Source organism: Mytilus californianus, unplaced genomic scaffold (genome assembly GCF_021869535.1).
Source record: "Mytilus californianus isolate M0D057914Y unplaced genomic scaffold, xbMytCali1.0.p SCAF_1, whole genome shotgun sequence".
Taxonomy (NCBI): Eukaryota; Metazoa; Mollusca; class Bivalvia; order Mytilida; family Mytilidae; genus Mytilus; species Mytilus californianus.
Genome location: NW_026262581.1, coordinates 15,050,172 through 15,068,950, shown reverse-complemented (window position 1 = coordinate 15,068,950; position 18,779 = coordinate 15,050,172). Strand labels below are relative to the sequence as shown.

At 31.9% G+C, this 18,779-nt stretch overlaps 1 protein-coding gene across 1 annotated transcript; it reads left to right on the top strand.

The window, feature by feature from the left end:
• Nucleotides 1–308: 308 nt before the first annotated feature.
• Nucleotides 309–15,586, top strand: LOC127710659 (cysteine and tyrosine-rich protein 1-like). The gene is made up of 4 exons (XM_052216635.1): nt 309–460; nt 5,321–5,492; nt 12,160–12,338; nt 13,695–15,586. The coding sequence occupies exons 1-4, from the start codon at nt 406–408 to the stop codon at nt 14,012–14,014; spliced, it is 726 nt and encodes a 241-aa protein (XP_052072595.1). The 5' UTR covers nt 309–405; the 3' UTR covers nt 14,015–15,586.
• The last annotated feature ends 3,193 nt before the right edge of the window (nt 15,587–18,779 follow it).

Below are 18,779 nucleotides of genomic sequence, written 5' to 3'. Positions count from 1 at the left end.
ACAGGTCCAATTTTCAACACTTATAACATTAATAAATTTGAGATATTACAAATGATTCTCAAGAGAAAAGAAAAACGTTTTTTTCAGTTAGTTTTCGTGAATAACTAATAAACTGCATGTAATTGTTTGTTATTTTACATAATAAATAATCTACTGTCTTTAAGCACAAATATATTTATATACAAATGATCTAAGATTTCTTAAGAAATTGAACTGTGTTACAATATATCCAAACCATCTAAAGATGAGGGGGTCATTTAATTGTGTATTTAAATCGGTGTGATTTGAATACACAATTAAATGACCTCCTCGTACACCTTTAGATCATATTCACGATTTCTTTATTTCAAAATACCTGTGTTTGTATTGATCCCATACCTGTACTTCTCAACATTTATAACAAAAATGGCGAACAACATCATATGTGTTTTGGGAGTTTATCTTTTATCTTTGCTTACAGGTAAGAACACAATAGTCACAATTTATTTGTTTTCACTACTTTTTTCACTAACGGCGTAGGTAACAAGCCATACATACATTGAATCATATTTCGAAATATGTTTACACTTTTATATGTACACTTTTAGCACTTATCGGTCCATCTTTAGTAATTGAAATAAATCATTTTTTCTATACTATGTTTGCCAAAAAAGGTTTTCAAGGGTTCAAATCAATCGGTGAAGGTAATACCGCAAAACCTTGTCACGGTTTATAAACAGGTATGACAACTGGGTTACATTGAGATAAATAGTTTATGAAAATTTCTTTAAATAAACCAACCAACAAACAAACAAGCACACAATTATGTATTTGCCAAACAAGGCACACGGAAAGCGAAATGATTATTTCATAATTATAAAACTTAATAAAAGAAATAAAATTACATTGCACACAGTATAATATGATTAGTTTGATTTAATAGAATCACATTTAATATTAAAGTAAATGAAATAAGTAAGATGGTAATGATAAAAATAGATGTTATGACCCACTGTTTATTACTCTGGTCCCTTCACTGGACAGCACACCTTTATCTACAACCACTGTTATATTAAATAACTGCTCCCATAAACGTGTAAAAATAACATTTATCAATAATATATATGTATTTTCCATTTAAAACGTGCCTTCTTTTTCTGTAAACAAAATGGACAATGATATATGTAGAACGTTTACATTAGCAGCGAAGAAATGTTTTATTTGTAAAGTTACAAAATTGAACCTTTGTAATGAAACTGCTTACTCTTTGAAACGATTCTATAGTTTGATGAAGCAAAGATATTGCGCAGATTTTGGTATAACTGTTTCAAGGACAAAGGAATGGGTATTTGTAACTGTCCATTAATGCAAATTAAAAAAAATTCGTCAATTTGCTTATGACATCTATTTATTCTGTAATAAAAATATAGATAAAAATACACTTTTTAGGTGTTCCATTTGTATTCCGTTTTACCATATTATACTGTATACTGCCCAAATGTTCCTAGGAAAATACAATTATCCGTATAATCCACTCTTTAGTCTGTTAATGAGTAAATGCAATCGTCCTGTTACATGAAATACATGTAATATTGGTCACTGGACGTTGATGGCAATTTATTTTATTCGACAATAACATGAATAAAAAAAACAAGTTAATAAAAATATTTATTAAATATTTAAATTGTATTTCAACTGCGTTTCGAAAATACTTATAGCTGTTTTAAAAACAATTTTAAAATCAACATTAAATTTTGTTTATTTTGTTAATCATGAACAAAAAAAAAACCTAGCATGCCATGTGCTTTCACATAGCATGGTGGTTGCATATTTGTCATGTATTATATCATGTCGTATTTACCACTTTAGAAAACGATTTAAATCTTATTTTGACTCGGTTCAAAAGATCAACTAAACCCGGATGTTATTTCACACACAGTTTAATCATATATTTATCTAACTTTAAATCACGGGTTAAATTTCATTTGATTATAAACAAGGGTGTGCTGAAAAAAAGATAACAACATTAGGGTAATAGAGGACAAAAGGTTTATGTAATTGCAATGATAAAGCTGCTTTTGACCTCTTATGGATAAAAAAAAAATGTCTGCCATACCATATCCTGCAGAGTTTTAAGGGTATCGGTAATAGAATATTTGGATTTTTTAGACCATCAATTTTATATTTCAATTTTGACATATTATGCAGAAATACATGGCTCATATCATTCTGATGATAAAGCATCGGTAGTTAAAAATCATTAAAAAAAAAAGATATGGATAATTTCCAGTACTGGGTCAAGACTCCTTTGAAAATTTTTATGTTAATTTATATATATAAATTTTGTTCTAGGTACCAAAAAGAAAAGTCATCTTTTTATGCGTCTGTCCCAAGTCAGGAATCTCTAGCCTTTGTTAGTCTTGTGTGTTGTTTTTAATTTTGGCTCATTTATATGATTCGGAGTTTAGTGTGGCGTCCATTTCGTTGAACAAGTATATACATTATTGTTTAGGGGCCAGGTAAAGGCAGCCTCGGAATGCAAGATTTTCACTCTGCGTTGAAGATCCATAGGTGGCCTTGGGCTGTATTCTGCTCTTTGGTCGGGTTGTTATCTCTTTTACACATCCTCCGTTTCCCAAGGAATTTATACATTGTACACGTTATCAAAGATTTTCCATAAGAAATGAATATCAATATACAAAAAATAGTTTGCTGTCAAAATATGAAACTTATTCACAATCATTGGAAAATAAAATAAACAGTTTAAATGAAAATAACAAACTTGTTTTCTTATAAAAGCATTAAAGTCAAACATTAAAAAAACAAACAATCGACAAATAATGGCATTACAGTTAACCATTATGGTTTAATCGCGAACACTAGAAAGAGTTTAATAAATCAAAAACTGATATGGTAAAAAAGACATCCTGAATAAAATAGCTTAAGTCTATCGATAGTATCTTTATAAAACATCAATAGTACTAAAGAACATAATCTTATAATTAGGAAAATTATAAAAAAACAAACTAGAAAGATTTATGGAATATAACACACGAATTATAAAAAAAGGCGAAAATAAAATCCTTCAGTTGATATTGAGTCATATTTGATTTAAAAAAAAAGATTTTGCGCAAGAGGCAATTAAACAAATGATATTAATATCAATAAAGTTTATGCCAACACAGTATACGATGAAGAACTCAATTTCTTTTTATATCTGAATCAAATCTCACGAGAGAACACTGGACGGGGCTTCTCCGACTGAAGAGTACGATACGGTTGTGCAGGTTGTATCAAAAACGTGTAGATAGAGTGCCATGCACCTAGCACGACAAAGACCTCCACAGATATTATTCGTTCAGAGTACGCTGATTGTGTGCCATGACGTAGTCTTCAATTTTAAAACCCTTACTAACATCTACGGCAGTCAGCATTAAATTTCGTTGCTTTTTTGTGTCCGTTCCACTTTTCCCCATCGTTATTTCTTCAGATAAAGCATTTTAACGCCTTTACATAACTTTTTTATGCTGCGGGGACGTGAAACACCAACAATAAACCAATCAATCAAAAATCAACTGTTCAATCAATCTAGAAATGCATAATTCTATTTTTTTAATATTACAGTCTGGTGCATATTAATATGCAATTTAAAAGTAAAACACCCATAGTAAATAAATGGTAGTGTTTAAATGTTAGTTAATATAATATCTACGGCAACTAAAAGTATATAATGTGTTCAGTAGCTGACCTTCGATGTTGTACAGGGAGACAATTTTGTTCACCTTTCATTCGATATTTTTAAATGATTTATATACATATACACACACTCGGCAAATGTCAATAAATTAATCGTAATAGGTTGAGGGATAGAAAGAGCAGACAAATCTAGGATTCATATTGGATAGAAAAGTTGATCCATATTCATACTTGGGAATTGTTTTTTAAGTAATACTATATTCTCTTTCAAAGAAAATTAACAAATAGTTAACCTAGAACAAAACGGTATTTCGTGTTAATATTAACTGATGTGAAATTGATAAAATTATCAATTTCTGTAAATATACAGAATTATCATATTAAAGACTTTTATGTGGCTTGAAAGCATCTGTTTGAACCATTAATGCTAGACATAAATTCAATATCTTATGGTGTACGGTCAGTTTAGAAAACCTCCCTTTGAAAGTTACATTAAAATGAGATCAATACCAGTTTTTTTATATAGATAGATGTTATATCTTAAAGATACAAAATTGTATATTTTCAAAAAATGGAAACGACAAATTACATGCGTCCAAAGCGCTTTTCTGGATTTACCCTCATTAGGAATGCTCAAAACCGAATATTTGAAAGCCAAGGATGTATATATGAGAACCGAAACAGTTGAAGAGCTATATGACAAAAATGACCTTAAAATAATAGCCAAAAATTCATTTTTGCCTGAGGGAATTTCTTAATAATCTATAAATTTTTAAACGGACAATTTAAGAAAGGTTTGTTATAAATCATGTCAGTGCCGAAGTACTGACTTATTATACAATACAATACAGCACTGAAAAAATGAAACAACACTACAAATTTCATGCGCCTGAAGCGCTTTTCTTGATTTACCTTCATAAGGTCAAGTAGATAGTTGCGATAGGTAGAATCAATATAGACTTGTCTTTGCTTTCAATTTCAAAATGGTTCAGTCGGATTGTAAAAAGCATAAAACTGGGTCACGAGATTTATAGTATGATATTTAATACAGGGAGGTAGAGATACTGTTACAAAGTACAGAAAGATTTATTGTGTACAGTTTGTAATAGAGATATTGGAGATAACTTAATATTTACTTGTAATTCTTATATGATTTGCATATCTACAAATACTTGAATGTGATTTGTTCATTATCAGTGATTTCCGTGGTTTACACTCCAGACCATATATCGTCAACATTACTTTCGTAACCAGCTATGTAACCACTGTGTCGATTTCACTGTCACAGGAATTATATGCATGTACGCTATATACCTATATGAATGGAATGCAGGGTTCCACGAAAAGAGAATTTAAAGAAAAGAAAATAAATGTTTGGGTTAAGAAAAGATTACACTAGGTTTTTTTTTCTAGAGGCTATTGCTTTGTAAATGTGACCGATAGACTCACAAACTTTACATAAAAGTCCTTTCCTTTGGCTCAGTTTACACTTCAATACCTTCAAGACATATTATTTATTATATTCACGTCATTTGAACTCTGGTGGGAAGTTGTTTCATTGGCAATCATAGCAACGCTCCTTATTTTCAAATTGACCCTATAGTATGAATTAAAATAATCACATAACATATATGGTTTTCTTCAGAAACAGTGAAAGGCTGGGATTACTGTACATACTATATCAGTACCTATTTTCAAACTCATGGAAAGTACTGTTCTAATGGTTGCTGCAGTTACACAACGTACAATCCATGTTGTTCAGACTACTCAGATAACTATTATGACAATTATTATGACTATTATTATAGTCACACAGTGTAAGTCAGATATTACAGTTTCTTTATTTCAAAAGTCAATTATTATGACTTTTATTATAGTTACGCAGTGTAAGTGAGTTATTACAGTTTCTTTATTCTAAAAGTCAATTATTACAACTATTATAATAGTCACGCAGTGTAAGTCAGGTATTACAGTTTCTTTATTCCACAAGTCAATTATTACAACTATTATAATAGTCACGAAGTGTAAGTCAGATATTACAGTTTCTTTATTATAAAAGTCAATTATTATGACTTTTATTACAGTCACGCAGTGTAAGTCTGATATTACAGTTTCTTTATTCTAAAAATCAATTATTACAACTATTATAATAATCACGCAGTGTAAGTCAGATATTACAGTTTCTTTATTCTAAAAGTCAATTATTATGACTTTTATTACAATCACGCAGTGTAAGTCTGATAAACTTATGTACAAAACAATTAAAAAAAGCAAATATAATACACTACAACAAACGACAACCAATGAATGAAACCTATGCTTATGATTTTGCCACAGCCACACTTCCTATTTGGTGGGGTTAATATAAAATGAGAAGATGTGGTATGATTGCCAATGAGACAACTCTCCACAAGAGACCAAATGACACAGAAATTAAGAACTATAAGTAATGTACGGCCTTCAACAATGAACAAAGCCAATTTCGCAAACTTTTTAAGTCAGCTATAAAAGACCCCGAAACGACAAATGTGAAACAATTCAAACGAGAAAACTAACGGCCTAATTTATGTACAAAATAATGAACGGAAAACAAATATGTTACAGAGCAACAAACGACAACAACTGAATTACAGGCTCCTGACTTGGGACAGGCACATACAGAATGTTGCACATACATAACCATGTTTGCGGGTGCCCAATCCCGGACTTTGGTGTTAAAGCGGAACACACATCAATAAAAGCGCTGTTCCTTTGCTTTTTATGTTTTTCGTGATTGTGCGTGAACTGACTTTGTGTCATGGATGGATATCCCTTATCCGTTCTTTTCTATTATGTTAGAACTTATTGTAAGATTCAGTTGAAAAGGGGTTGACTCATCAGATTGATACAGAGCTAAAAAAAATTAATAAGAAAATCAATAAGACTTTAAACCGATTCACTCTATAAACATTATTCGCAGGAACTATGTACCCTTACAAACTAATGGAACCTGCTCAAGTAGGATATAGGGATAATTAGTTCCGGTATAATACAGATTTAGTGGACTCTAAACCGTTTTGGTTGATTTATCTCACGGGACAATTAATGAAAGATATTTATCACACTTTTCTTTATCAAACACAAACAAATAAACAGTGAGTAAATAAATGACATGTCTTTAAAAAAAATATTCATAAAAAAGTTTAACGAAACTAGTACAGGCAAAAACGCAAGTGATTTAGAAATTAGGCTCTTTCCAAAAAAGAAAATTGTAACTCTTTAAAAAAACACATTGGCCTTTCCAATGTTCTACTTTTTTTTTACCCCAATACAATTTATATGCAGAGTAATATTTCGAATGGATGATACTACAAATTAAAAAATCATTTTACAACATAATAACAAGTGTGGACACAGATGAATGTAGATAGTATGTTTGGATGTTTGACAGTGTTTTATATGACAAAAGGAGTTCTATGTTTTTCCTATATGGTGTTATTAACTGTGTTGCACGATGACAACCAACCTGAGCATGAGGAGTGTTGTTTATTTAATATTTAGATTTTATGTTCAAGAGGGCATGGAAGAGATACTAATTGCATTAATGACCAAATGATTATGATAGAATATTTTCCACATCTTTGATTTTGGATACATTTTGTAGCTAGGAGAGAAACACATAATAGGTTCATTTTTTCATGTGATTTTTTTTTAAATGGGAGATGATATCTGAGAACATGATATCAGGAGGCTGTAATTCAGTGGTTGTCGTTTGTCTATGTGTTACATAATATTTGGTTTTCGTTTATTGTGTGTACATAAATAACATAAATGACTATGCGTTATGGGCTTTGCTCATTGTTGAAGGCTGTACGGTGACCCGTAGTTGTTATTTTCTGTGTCATTTTGGTCTGTTGTGGAGAATTGTCTCATTGGCAATCATACCACATCTTTTTTATATGTATTTGCTCACTATTTGTATGGTTCTATTTATATTACTTTGTGGTGGATTGTCAGTATCATTAGTAAAATATTTTGTTAAAATGTCGAAATTGTTTCTCAGATTAGAAGACATTTATTGGTTTTTAGTAATGAAAATGCCTGACATGATGCTTGGGGCAAGATGAGCTAGAAATTAAACTTCTGTGTTGTTTTTTTATCAATTCTTTGATAACATCTCCTCCAAAGCTGGCCGAAGCAAAAAAAAGTTTTGACCAATATGAAAACGATATCAACAAAAAAACCTTTGTGAGCATGCTTCAAAGACTCATAACTGCTCCAAAAGTAATCTGATAGAATTTCAGGCATGTCAAGTGGGTATTATGAAAATCTACTTAATATGTCTAAATATCAAAAAAGTTATAGTATTCAATATGAAAAAGGTATTGCAAAATTATTCTCTTTTCAATTTTTTTTGTTATATGGATACAAATATAAGTGATACCAATACAGTATTTGTTGTGGTATGAAAGTGTAGTAATTAACATTTACTGTAACAATGTTAATTCACACAAATTAAGAAATAAACAAATGAATGAAAAATGTTGAACATGTACAATGAAATATAGTTTTAGAAATCAATTAGGCCAGATAGGCCTTATAATTTTTTTTTTTTTTTTTAACATACTGAATGACCATTTACACTCAGGACCGAGTCATCAGTAGGCAGTACAGATGTATTAAAACAACCTAGCATCATATTGCTAGTGGCGAGTGTAGCATTGTCAGGTAAATTTGTTCTTTTTTTTAAATTTGGTTAAAGGACAAAAAATGTTTGGTTCAAATCATAATAAAATGCTTTTATCTCCTTATTACTTACAGTGTAGTGAAATTGTACATAGAATGGATACTGCCCTGACAAATCCTTGTACATGAGAGTTGTCTTCACAAAGAATGAATTGCATAACAATGAACTGAGCTCAAAGCAAAGCACTTTAATAATACACTTAGACAAAGAGCTCAATCCAGTGATATACTTTGTACTACAGGTCCTTCATGAACATCCTATCCACCAAAACTATATCTCAAAAACATGCCATACTACATGTACATGGTTCAATCAGAAGTCCTGAAAAAGATATGAATTTTATTATCATATTTTAATTATATATACACAGGTTAAAAGTTATATACTCCAATGGCAGTCTTTCCTGCTAAAATGTCATGTGTAGAATGTGATATACCATTTTTGGGTCTATATGGGTACTGTCCTTTATATTCATTAGGTCATTTTGACACAGCAAAATATATAGAAAATGTTAACTTTGATCTGGAAATTGAGTTCTTTTTCGCAAAATAAACCCACTAAAACTAAACTTTGAATACAAAAGACCCCTAAATGGCTAACAGATATTGCTATAAAGAATAGTCCATGATGAGTATTGTTATTCAAGAGTTCATGAAATGTACACCGATTCTGTCAGTTGAATGGACTAGAATGAGATAAGTTATATAAACATAAAGGTTTTTTCAACAGTTGTGGTGTAAATTAAATCAGTTTTATTTTATGGTTGACATATTTAAGTATATATGTAGATCATTGGCTTTTCAACACATTGATATTTTACAATATCGATTATCTATTTATTGTTATAGTGTTGGTATTTTTCACCTTCCTAAAACAGTTTTAATGCAACATGAACGCAAGTTTAATAGATCTTGATAGGGTGTCCTCACATATTTTGACGTTGCTGAAAAATTTTGGTTGACATATGTATCCTCTTCTCATCGTTTTTCGTGCTATTAAGAATGCATACTGTCGTCACAATTTCCATTGAAAAGGCATGCATAGTACAAATTCATATGACGTACGAAAACATATGATCTGACCATATACATGTACATGTATGTATAGATTATCAGCTTTTCTACTCATATTAGCCAGTAAGCCGCAATGAACCTATTATGGCGAGTGAGCGCAGCTAATGAGCTAAAATGAATCAAATTGTGTCCTCAGTGGGGGATATTTTAAGGGATCTATATGAAGAAAACCTGATCATCTGTTTATCGTTCTATTACTGGCTTTTTCACCTCCCTAACTTGGCCTAAGACAGTTTTTACAGACGAAAGCAAGCTTGATAACTACTCCTCACACACATGACATATAGATTATCGGCTTTCCTACACGAGTCATGAATATCGTAAAATGTTAGCCAGTGAGCAGGCCCGCAATGAACCTTTTTAGCAAGTGAGCCCAGCTAATGAGCTAAAATGAATCAAATTGTGTACTCAGTCACAGTTGGTGATATTTTAAGGTATCTACACAAAGAAAACCTGCTTATATAAATCTCAGTGGCGGATCCACAACTTTTCATAAAAGGGGGGTGGCCGCTGACTGACCCAAGGGTTGCCCACTCCCGTCATGCTTCCCCAGTGGCGGATCTGGGGGGAGGGTTCCGAGGGTTGGAACCCCCCCTTTTTTTGGACGATCAATGCATTTGAATGGGGACACATAGTTGGAACCCCCCCCCCCCCCCCCCCCACCCTTTGTCCCGAGTTGGGAACCCCCCTTTTATAAAATGGCTGGATCCGCCCCTGCTTCCCTATAAAATCAACCAAATTTTCCTCACCCCCTGGATCCGTCTATGTAACTGTTTATCGTTCTGCGTAATACTGGCTTTTTCACCTCCCTTACTTGGCCCTAGCTATATATATAGACAGTTGCTTATCTGTTTATCGTTCTGCCACTGGCTTTTTTTAGACTAGAGACTTCATGTGTACAAACCTGACGTCACACTCGTGTACTATAAAAGAAGAGACAAATAATTTCACATTAAATCCTGTAACATTACATCTAAAGATAGTTATAATCCAAAGTAAATTATATTACGATGTCAATGGACTAAATTCCCGCGCAAATGTCATCACTGGGATAGACCAAAACGAATTTTAGGTTTATGTATCATTCACATTCCGATCAATTTACTCAGTTAAATAAAATATATGTGTTAACTATTTTTATATTGGTTTTGAATTTAGTTAATCTATCAGAAAAAAGGATTTATTTCTCGCAGATAGCCCTCAATACTATACACCAACTCGACACTGAAGCTAAAAAACCCTAAAACATAATAGTATATGGAATCGTCCAAACGGATTACCTAATATTGATATAGGTGAAATATGTAGATTCAGAATTGTGTACACAGAAATAAGATCAGAAATAAAGCCCTATGTAAGGTGAAAACAATAACACAACTGTATAAAATCATTGTTTATTAAATTTGCTTGCATAAGAACCATGAAGTTAAAATTTATAACGATTACGTTTATCCTGTCAACCCCTTTTCTTCATTGCATCAAGGCTTCCGTTGCTTTACATCGAGCAGCAATTCAACCAATCGGGGAATGTTAAGTTGGGACATACCTCTATTTTTGGAAGCGTGATCTTTACATCGAGGCTTGCGTTGCTTTACACCGAGGCCACAGTAGTTCGACCAATCGGGGAATGTTTATTTGGGGCATGTGACCTATTGAACTGCAGGTTTTATAATATTTTAATCGAAATTGTAGAAAAATGAAATGTTGTTAGTACATACAAAACAGAAAAAGATGAATACATTTAGTAAAAGATAATTTGGATCCGGGTTCTGTGTATTCACATCATTTGTACAACTCTCCTTACTGATGCCATTTTTTGGAATTTTTGTGACCTAAATGGTTCGCGAAAATTAATATTTTATTATATATATAGTAATTAAGCTATAAAACGGCAAGCTTTTTAGAAAAGCTATAACTTGTATTAGTATCATGAACCCGCTGTGTCGATCAATAAAGCCAATAAACGAATTAAGCTAGTTGGTGTTCATAAGATTGGTAGCTAAGTATCAGATATAATTATATTGATAATGTTTATGCCTGGTTATCATTTTGTATTTAGTGTTTTGTGTTTTAGTGGCATACTCTTGGTAGAGGGACTGGTAGATGTTTGGCTGTGTGGGATGTATGACTAAATGTTTCCGTTTGACTATTTCAGGATGCATGTGTATAAATATACCAGGCTTTCTTCATGTTCATGAGCCTTTAAAACCCTTCTTGTCAATTGCATGCCCTTTATAATGTATAGAAGTACAGGCATCATTCCAACACGTGTGTCTACTGTCAGTGGTATAGATTGTTTGTCATTAATGTTGACGTGTTAATAATTTTTTGGTAAGATGGATACAAAAAAAAACACACCATACATTGTATATATTGAGTAGTTGAAACCCTGGTTTGGTTAATACGGATTTATCAAATTTGATAAGGAATTTTGGTCTGATTGATCACTTTCAACGAGTGAAAGATTACCTGACACACATATCAAATCCAATATTACAGTGATAAGTTAATAACAAATGTACCATTATGCGCATGTAGAAAGCCGAATCTGATTTTTTTTTTTTATATAAGACTAAGTTCTAATAAACAATGGGAATAATACTAAGAAATTATGTGTAAAAATAGAGTTGAAAAGCACAGAGATGTAATACTTTAATCCTATTGCATTCTTGTTTAAAATTATAGATCTGCAGGAGCGATTGCGGGCATTGTGATTGGATGTCTCGTCGGAATGGGCGTGTTTATAACTGTAATTATCTGTGTTTGTAATGCAAGCCGCAGAAATACTGCATATGGAGGACAAGTGATAACATCAAATAATCCCGGTACAACGGTGTCGTACATCAGTACGTCTAATGGGACACGTAAGTTATAACTACAGTTTCATACCCAGGGTGTATTCGATTCCGTTTTTTGTGAAGGTATATGATAGAATTACCTTGATGAGTTATTATTCATACAACAATACACTTGTATAAACTGACCATTACCCATACAACATTACACATGTATAAACTGACCATTACTCATACAACATTACACTTGTATAAACTGACCATTTGGTAAACATCATTAAACATGTATAAACTGACCATTACTCATACAACATTACACATGTATAAACTGACCATTAAGCATACAGCACTACACATGTATAAACTGACCATTAGGCATATGACATTACACATGTATAAATCGACCATTAGACATACAACATTACACATGTATAAACTGACCATTACTCATGCAACATTACACATGTATAAACTGACCATTAAGCATAAAGCACTACACATGTATAAACTGACCATTAGGCATACACCATAACACATGTATAAACTGACTATTACTCAACCAACCTTACACATGAATAAACTGACCAGTAGACATACACCATTACACATGTATAAACTGACTATTAGGCATACATCATTATACATGTATAAACTGATCATCACTCATACAACATTACACATGTATAAACTGACCATTAGGTGTAGAACCTTACACATGAATAAACTGACCGTTATGCATAAAACATTACACATGTATAAAACTGACCATAAGGCGTACAACATTACACATGAATAAACTGACCGTTAGGCAAACAACACTTCACATATATACACTGACCATTACTCATACAAGATTACACATGTATACACTGACCATTACTCATACAACATTACAAATGTAAAAACTAACCATTAGGCATACAACATTTCACATGTATAAACTGACCATTACTCATTTTTCCTCTCAGTTAAATCGATTTATTACAATTGAACAGTGGTATACTACTGTGGCCTTTATTACACATGTATAAACTGACCATTACTCATACAACATTACACATGTATAAACTGACCATTAGGCATACAACATTACACATGTATAAACTGACCATTAGGCATACAATATTACACATGTATACACTGACCATTACTCATACAACATTACACATGTCTGCACTGACCATTAGGCATACAACATTACACATGTATAAACTGACCATTAGGCATACAACATTACACATGCATAAACTGACCATTAGGTATACAACAGTACACATGTATACACTGACCATTACTCATACAACATTATACATGTATACACTGACCTATTCGTTATCAATTAAGATTCAGCTGAAATCACTGTTGAATAAAAGACGACAAGACGAAAACTAATGAACTAATTTCTAAATGTCGATTTCTTTACAGATGTACAGCCATATGCACAGCCATATGCACAGCCATATGCACAACCTTACGGAGGCCAAGTAAATGGTGCTTTTGCAGTTGGTCAAACTACGCCAGCATATAGCAAAGGGAATACTTCAGCCCCACCCCCGTCATATACAAGTGTTGTGAATGATCCTGGACACCAGACATCAACAAATGTACAGGCACCATATCCTACGCCATCTGACCAGACACATTATTCGGATTTGATGCCACATTCAGATGGCAGTGAACATCATTACAGCACGATATCTGAAAGTAACACGCCATCCGCACCAAGTGCTGGATATACAGACTGATGTTTCACTTCAATTGGTACCGCTTATGTGATTAAATCATATGTACAAATGAACAACATGTAAAGTAAATCTTCAATGAAAATGGTTACACTAACTCTCTGCATTCTTGCCGACTATTTTCGATGTATATTTTTGTGCTATAAATGTTTCATGTAGCCGAAATTTGACTTCTTTTTATTGCATAGAACTTTCTTATTTTATGGACATTGAACAGGTTTATCTTTTAGAGAATTAAAAAAGAAAAAAAAATGACTTTGTTCATATCGACCTATAGTTTTTTCATGTTGTGATTCAAGTATTTGTTTACCAGCATTATGAATCTCATATGCTTCTTTTATGTGGATCTCTTCAAGGTCAACGATATTAATCACTTATATTTCATTTTCATGAAATTGATACCAGTTCAGAACATATGACCAGCTATTATATTCGGTGTTATTATGTTTTTATTGTAAAAACGTGTAATGTTTGCTGAGAAATGATAATATCTTCTATGCAAATGCTGGTAAAATGTAGGTAAAATAATAACTATTAATAGACATTTGTCATATATATAATTAATAAATATCTACAAATTCGCCATTACAGAATCTAAAGGACTATGGGTATTCTCATTGTTCGTACACCCAAATGAAAATAACGTTGAGTCATTGATTCAATTTCCATTGTTTAGAACGTTTTAAACCAATCACAACGTTTTTGGTGTCCGCTTTTGAAAATATTACCCAGAATGTTTTAGATTCAGAAACGGCGAATTATAACATATGGTCATTGTTGACTGTTACATGTAACATTATTTTCGACAACTTAATAATTTTTCTTAACCCTTAAATGGAAATGATTTTGATCAGAGAAGGAAGCATGCGATTGATTAGAAAAATAACATTGATAAGATTAAAATTGTTGCCTATACAGGGTCTATTTGGGTCAAAGATTTGGGTTTGAATGTTTTCACAAAAGGAATATAAATAATATCCACAGCACATGTAGATACAGGAAAAATCAGGGGTATTTTGAGGAAAAGTGTAGGCGTAAGGAGCATAAACAAGCCAAAAAAAAAGAGGACGAAATGAACTAGGCAGGCAGAACATTGGAGAAGAAAATGAAGACTAAAAAGAAGAAAAAGGAAAGAACTGATGGAAAACGAAACAAATATTCCTTGTCATCTGGTCTAAATTTATACAAGAATATTTAGTTTTTTAAATCTTTACATCTTGAATTTAATATACATACAGACATAGTTCATTGAAAATAATTGTAAATGATATTTGAAATATTGAGAACATGTCGTTCATAAAATGTTGTAAATTTTTATTGATAATTGAAAAAGAAAATTTAAAGAATATTCGGGAATAGTGATGATTTTAGAATTAGTGCTGTGATATACTTCAAGTCGATGTTACTATTCATGGCATCAATTATTATTCTTAAAAATGTATGTTTTTGTAAAGTGAGTTTGGGCAAAGAGTTTTTCAAAAAACTTAGTATTTATGTATATCATTATTTTATTTTGTTATAGTTTTATCTGTGTATGTTGTCATTAATCAAGTTATTAAAAATGAAGATATGTAATGTATGGTTTTAAATAATATTTACAAATGTTAACATATGAGAAGGAACCGGGTTACAAAAATGTCATACGTTGAGGTGAACGAACCCCTAAATACAGTGTATTTTAAATGCATACCATGGTTTGTATAAAGTAATTTAAGAATTTCTTGCTATTCGGTATGTCAAACTTGATGAGAACTTTGATTTTAGGATCTTACTTTATGCGGAAGACATTGTCTTGATTTCTGACTTGGAGAAAAGCCTATAGGGACAGCTTTCAACGTTTAAACGAATAGTTTGACATTTCTTTTCGATTTCCATGAGCACAAACGTATTACTTGTGGAAAAACATCCATCACATATGCGATCAAAAGGTTGGAATGTCAAAATATTAAAACTTAGAGCATAAAAACTAGTAAGACCATAACAAAACGTCAAAAACCGACTGCGTTTAAACTTTTTATCTGGGAGTTGCAACCTTAGTTTTATCAAAATAACATATATTATATGTTTTCATTAACTGGAAATACACACACACAATGAATACCATAACTGTTATAGATACTTAAACACTGGCAACTAGGTGTATGCTAACATCGGGAACTAATATTTCACCAACAGTGGTACCGACATTTCTATATGTTACACTCTTCTCATCATTTGTTAAAGAAAGAAAACAAAGATATAATTGTTTAACCTACATTACTGCATTTAACCAGAATCTTGCACTCTATTCTATTCAATCGTGCCAATACCAATGCTCACATGGAATAATTAACTGGTAGAACCTGTTACCCGTGTTAACCACCGATTTTTGGTGGGGTTCAGGGTGCAAAAGTTTAGCCTTTCTGTAGTATTTTGTGGATTTTTATTGTTGGTTTGTCGTAATTCGTTTTTGGCAATGTCTGTCTTTTGTTGAATTGGGGTAAGCAAGTAGGTAAATTTTATTTTGAGTCAAAACATATATCAGAGCAATACTGAAGCAACATAAGTTCTAAGGAGGTCTTACAACCGACTATATAAAGCATCAGCATATATTTACACAAACTAAAACATATAAGTATGCAGCATAATATACAACATTTGACAAACGAGCACACATTAAGTTTATAACCACTCAGTTTCTCCAAAAAGGTATACTGTAAATTACATTGTGACAAATTTTAGAACACATTGATTATCGTCTGAATGTTGCAACTGGTATACACTTGTAAAAAGTAAAATAACAAAAATACCGACTCCGAGGAAAATGTAAAACGGAAAGTCCCTGATCAAATGGCAAAATAAAGAGTTCAAACACATCAAACGAATGGAAAACAACTGTCATGTTCCTGACTTGGTACAGGCATGTAGAAAATGGTGGAATACACTTCTCACTTGTATGACAGTCGCATAAAATTCCATTATATTGACAAAATTGACCTTACTGACCTGTACCAAGCTAAGATAAGCTGTAAGTGGCTGATGGTGCTATAACAGAAACAAAATGTCTGAATGAAAAACGAATGATTTCAACAGAGAAACTGACAAGTATAATGGAAACATAAAATTTATTACCAAAAAACATTAAAAAAACTGACCAGTGATGAAAAATACAATGAATTATGGATGTGCAGAGGTATTGCTGCGTAGCTGATATATCCCCGTCACATGCCGAATGAAAGCTGACTGAAATGGGTGGGCGGAGGGAATAGTTTTTGTTAGACAAGGACTGCTAACAAACTGAACGAAACAAGAAGACTGAGCGTTATCTATCAAAATAATTCTAACATCTATGATCTGCCCGCTAAGCTATAAATTCCTGACGAGACACAAAAAAAAAAACAAACACCGGAAAGTCGTCATAGATCATTAAGAGAAGACATCTCAACCGAGCAATAAAATGCAGCTATCGAAAAAATTATAACCCAAGTTGTATGCTATATATACAAACAATTTAAAACTTATGTTTTGATTGCCCAGCAAGGTGTACACCCTCATTTTTTTAATTTTGAAATATCGATTAAAAATCTATAAAAAAACTTCTTCTTTAATATTCAGTCCTGTTTCAGTGATTATTTCATTTTCGAATCTAATGATTATCATTGTTTTAGATATAAGTCTATACAGGACAAATAAATAATATGCCAATAATTAAACTTTGTTATAAACAACATGTCCTCAATGATGGTTACCGAATACAGATTTGTGAAATTTAATTTTTATTTAATTTTTTTGTTATTATGGAAAATATTGCATACTAATTTTGTTTAATTTGCCAATGAATTGTTGCACATATCACTCTGCCAATTAGTTCCCTACACATATCATTTACATATGGAGATGCACATTTTAAAGGTCTTGCGATTTCTTTTTACGTTACATAGATTCATCTCTTCTTAATCCGTGTACGAGATTTGAACATCGGTTAACTGCTGTCTATTCCAAAGCGTTCGCTGCATATCTGTGGTGAAGTTAAAGTTTTCAATGAACTTAATCTATGAATCTTTGGTAAATTTTTAAGTCAGGCATTACGTCAAATTACGAAAACCATTTGTTAATTCTTTCATAAATACAGCTACTTGGTTTTGAAGTGTGTCTTTACCTGTAGAAGAAGGGCGAAAGATACCAAAGGAATATTTAACTCATTAGTCGAAAACAAATTGATAATGTCATTGCAAAAACACAAAATACGATCAAAAGACAAATTACAGTTTACAAAACACAGCATTGAAAACTAAGACTGAGCAACACGCACCCAACCAAAAACCCGGTAAAACTCTTATTAAAAACTGGATGTCACACCCTCATTTATACGGGGATGTTATTCATAGAGCCCGTAAATTTAGCGACGATCCATGAAAACTTATCGATTCTTTGAATAATCTATTCTAAAAAGTTATTAATCTAACACTGTAAAACGATATTTAAATATGGCTTTTATGGGTACTAACATTGATTTCGGTATTAATTAATCAATTGGAACTTTACTATATAATGTATTCCTATGCAGTTATGAACACATATGGTGGTACTAAAAGGAGGTAAAGATAAAACAATTATAACAACCATACATAAATGTATTAAAACGATAAGTTCTGAATTTGCTTTTCTGATTTTACATGTATCACACTCCTAGTGTACTTCGGTACTGACATGACAATACAGATATTGTTTTATTGGAATCTACTATCATGAAATACTATAAAAAATTCTAAATAAAGAAATATATCTG

Excerpts from the sequence above, each read along its gene's own strand:
- LOC127710659 (XM_052216635.1), top strand. The coding sequence starts at position 406 with ATGGCGAACAACATCATATGTGTTTTGGGAGTTTATCTTTTATCTTTG. Across the intron at positions 5,493-12,159 it reads TATTATTATAGTCACACAGT|ATCTGCAGGAGCGATTGCGG; the intron begins GTAAGTCAGATA and ends TTAAAATTATAG. Across the intron at positions 12,339-13,694 it reads CAGTACGTCTAATGGGACAC|ATGTACAGCCATATGCACAG; the intron begins GTAAGTTATAAC and ends ATTTCTTTACAG.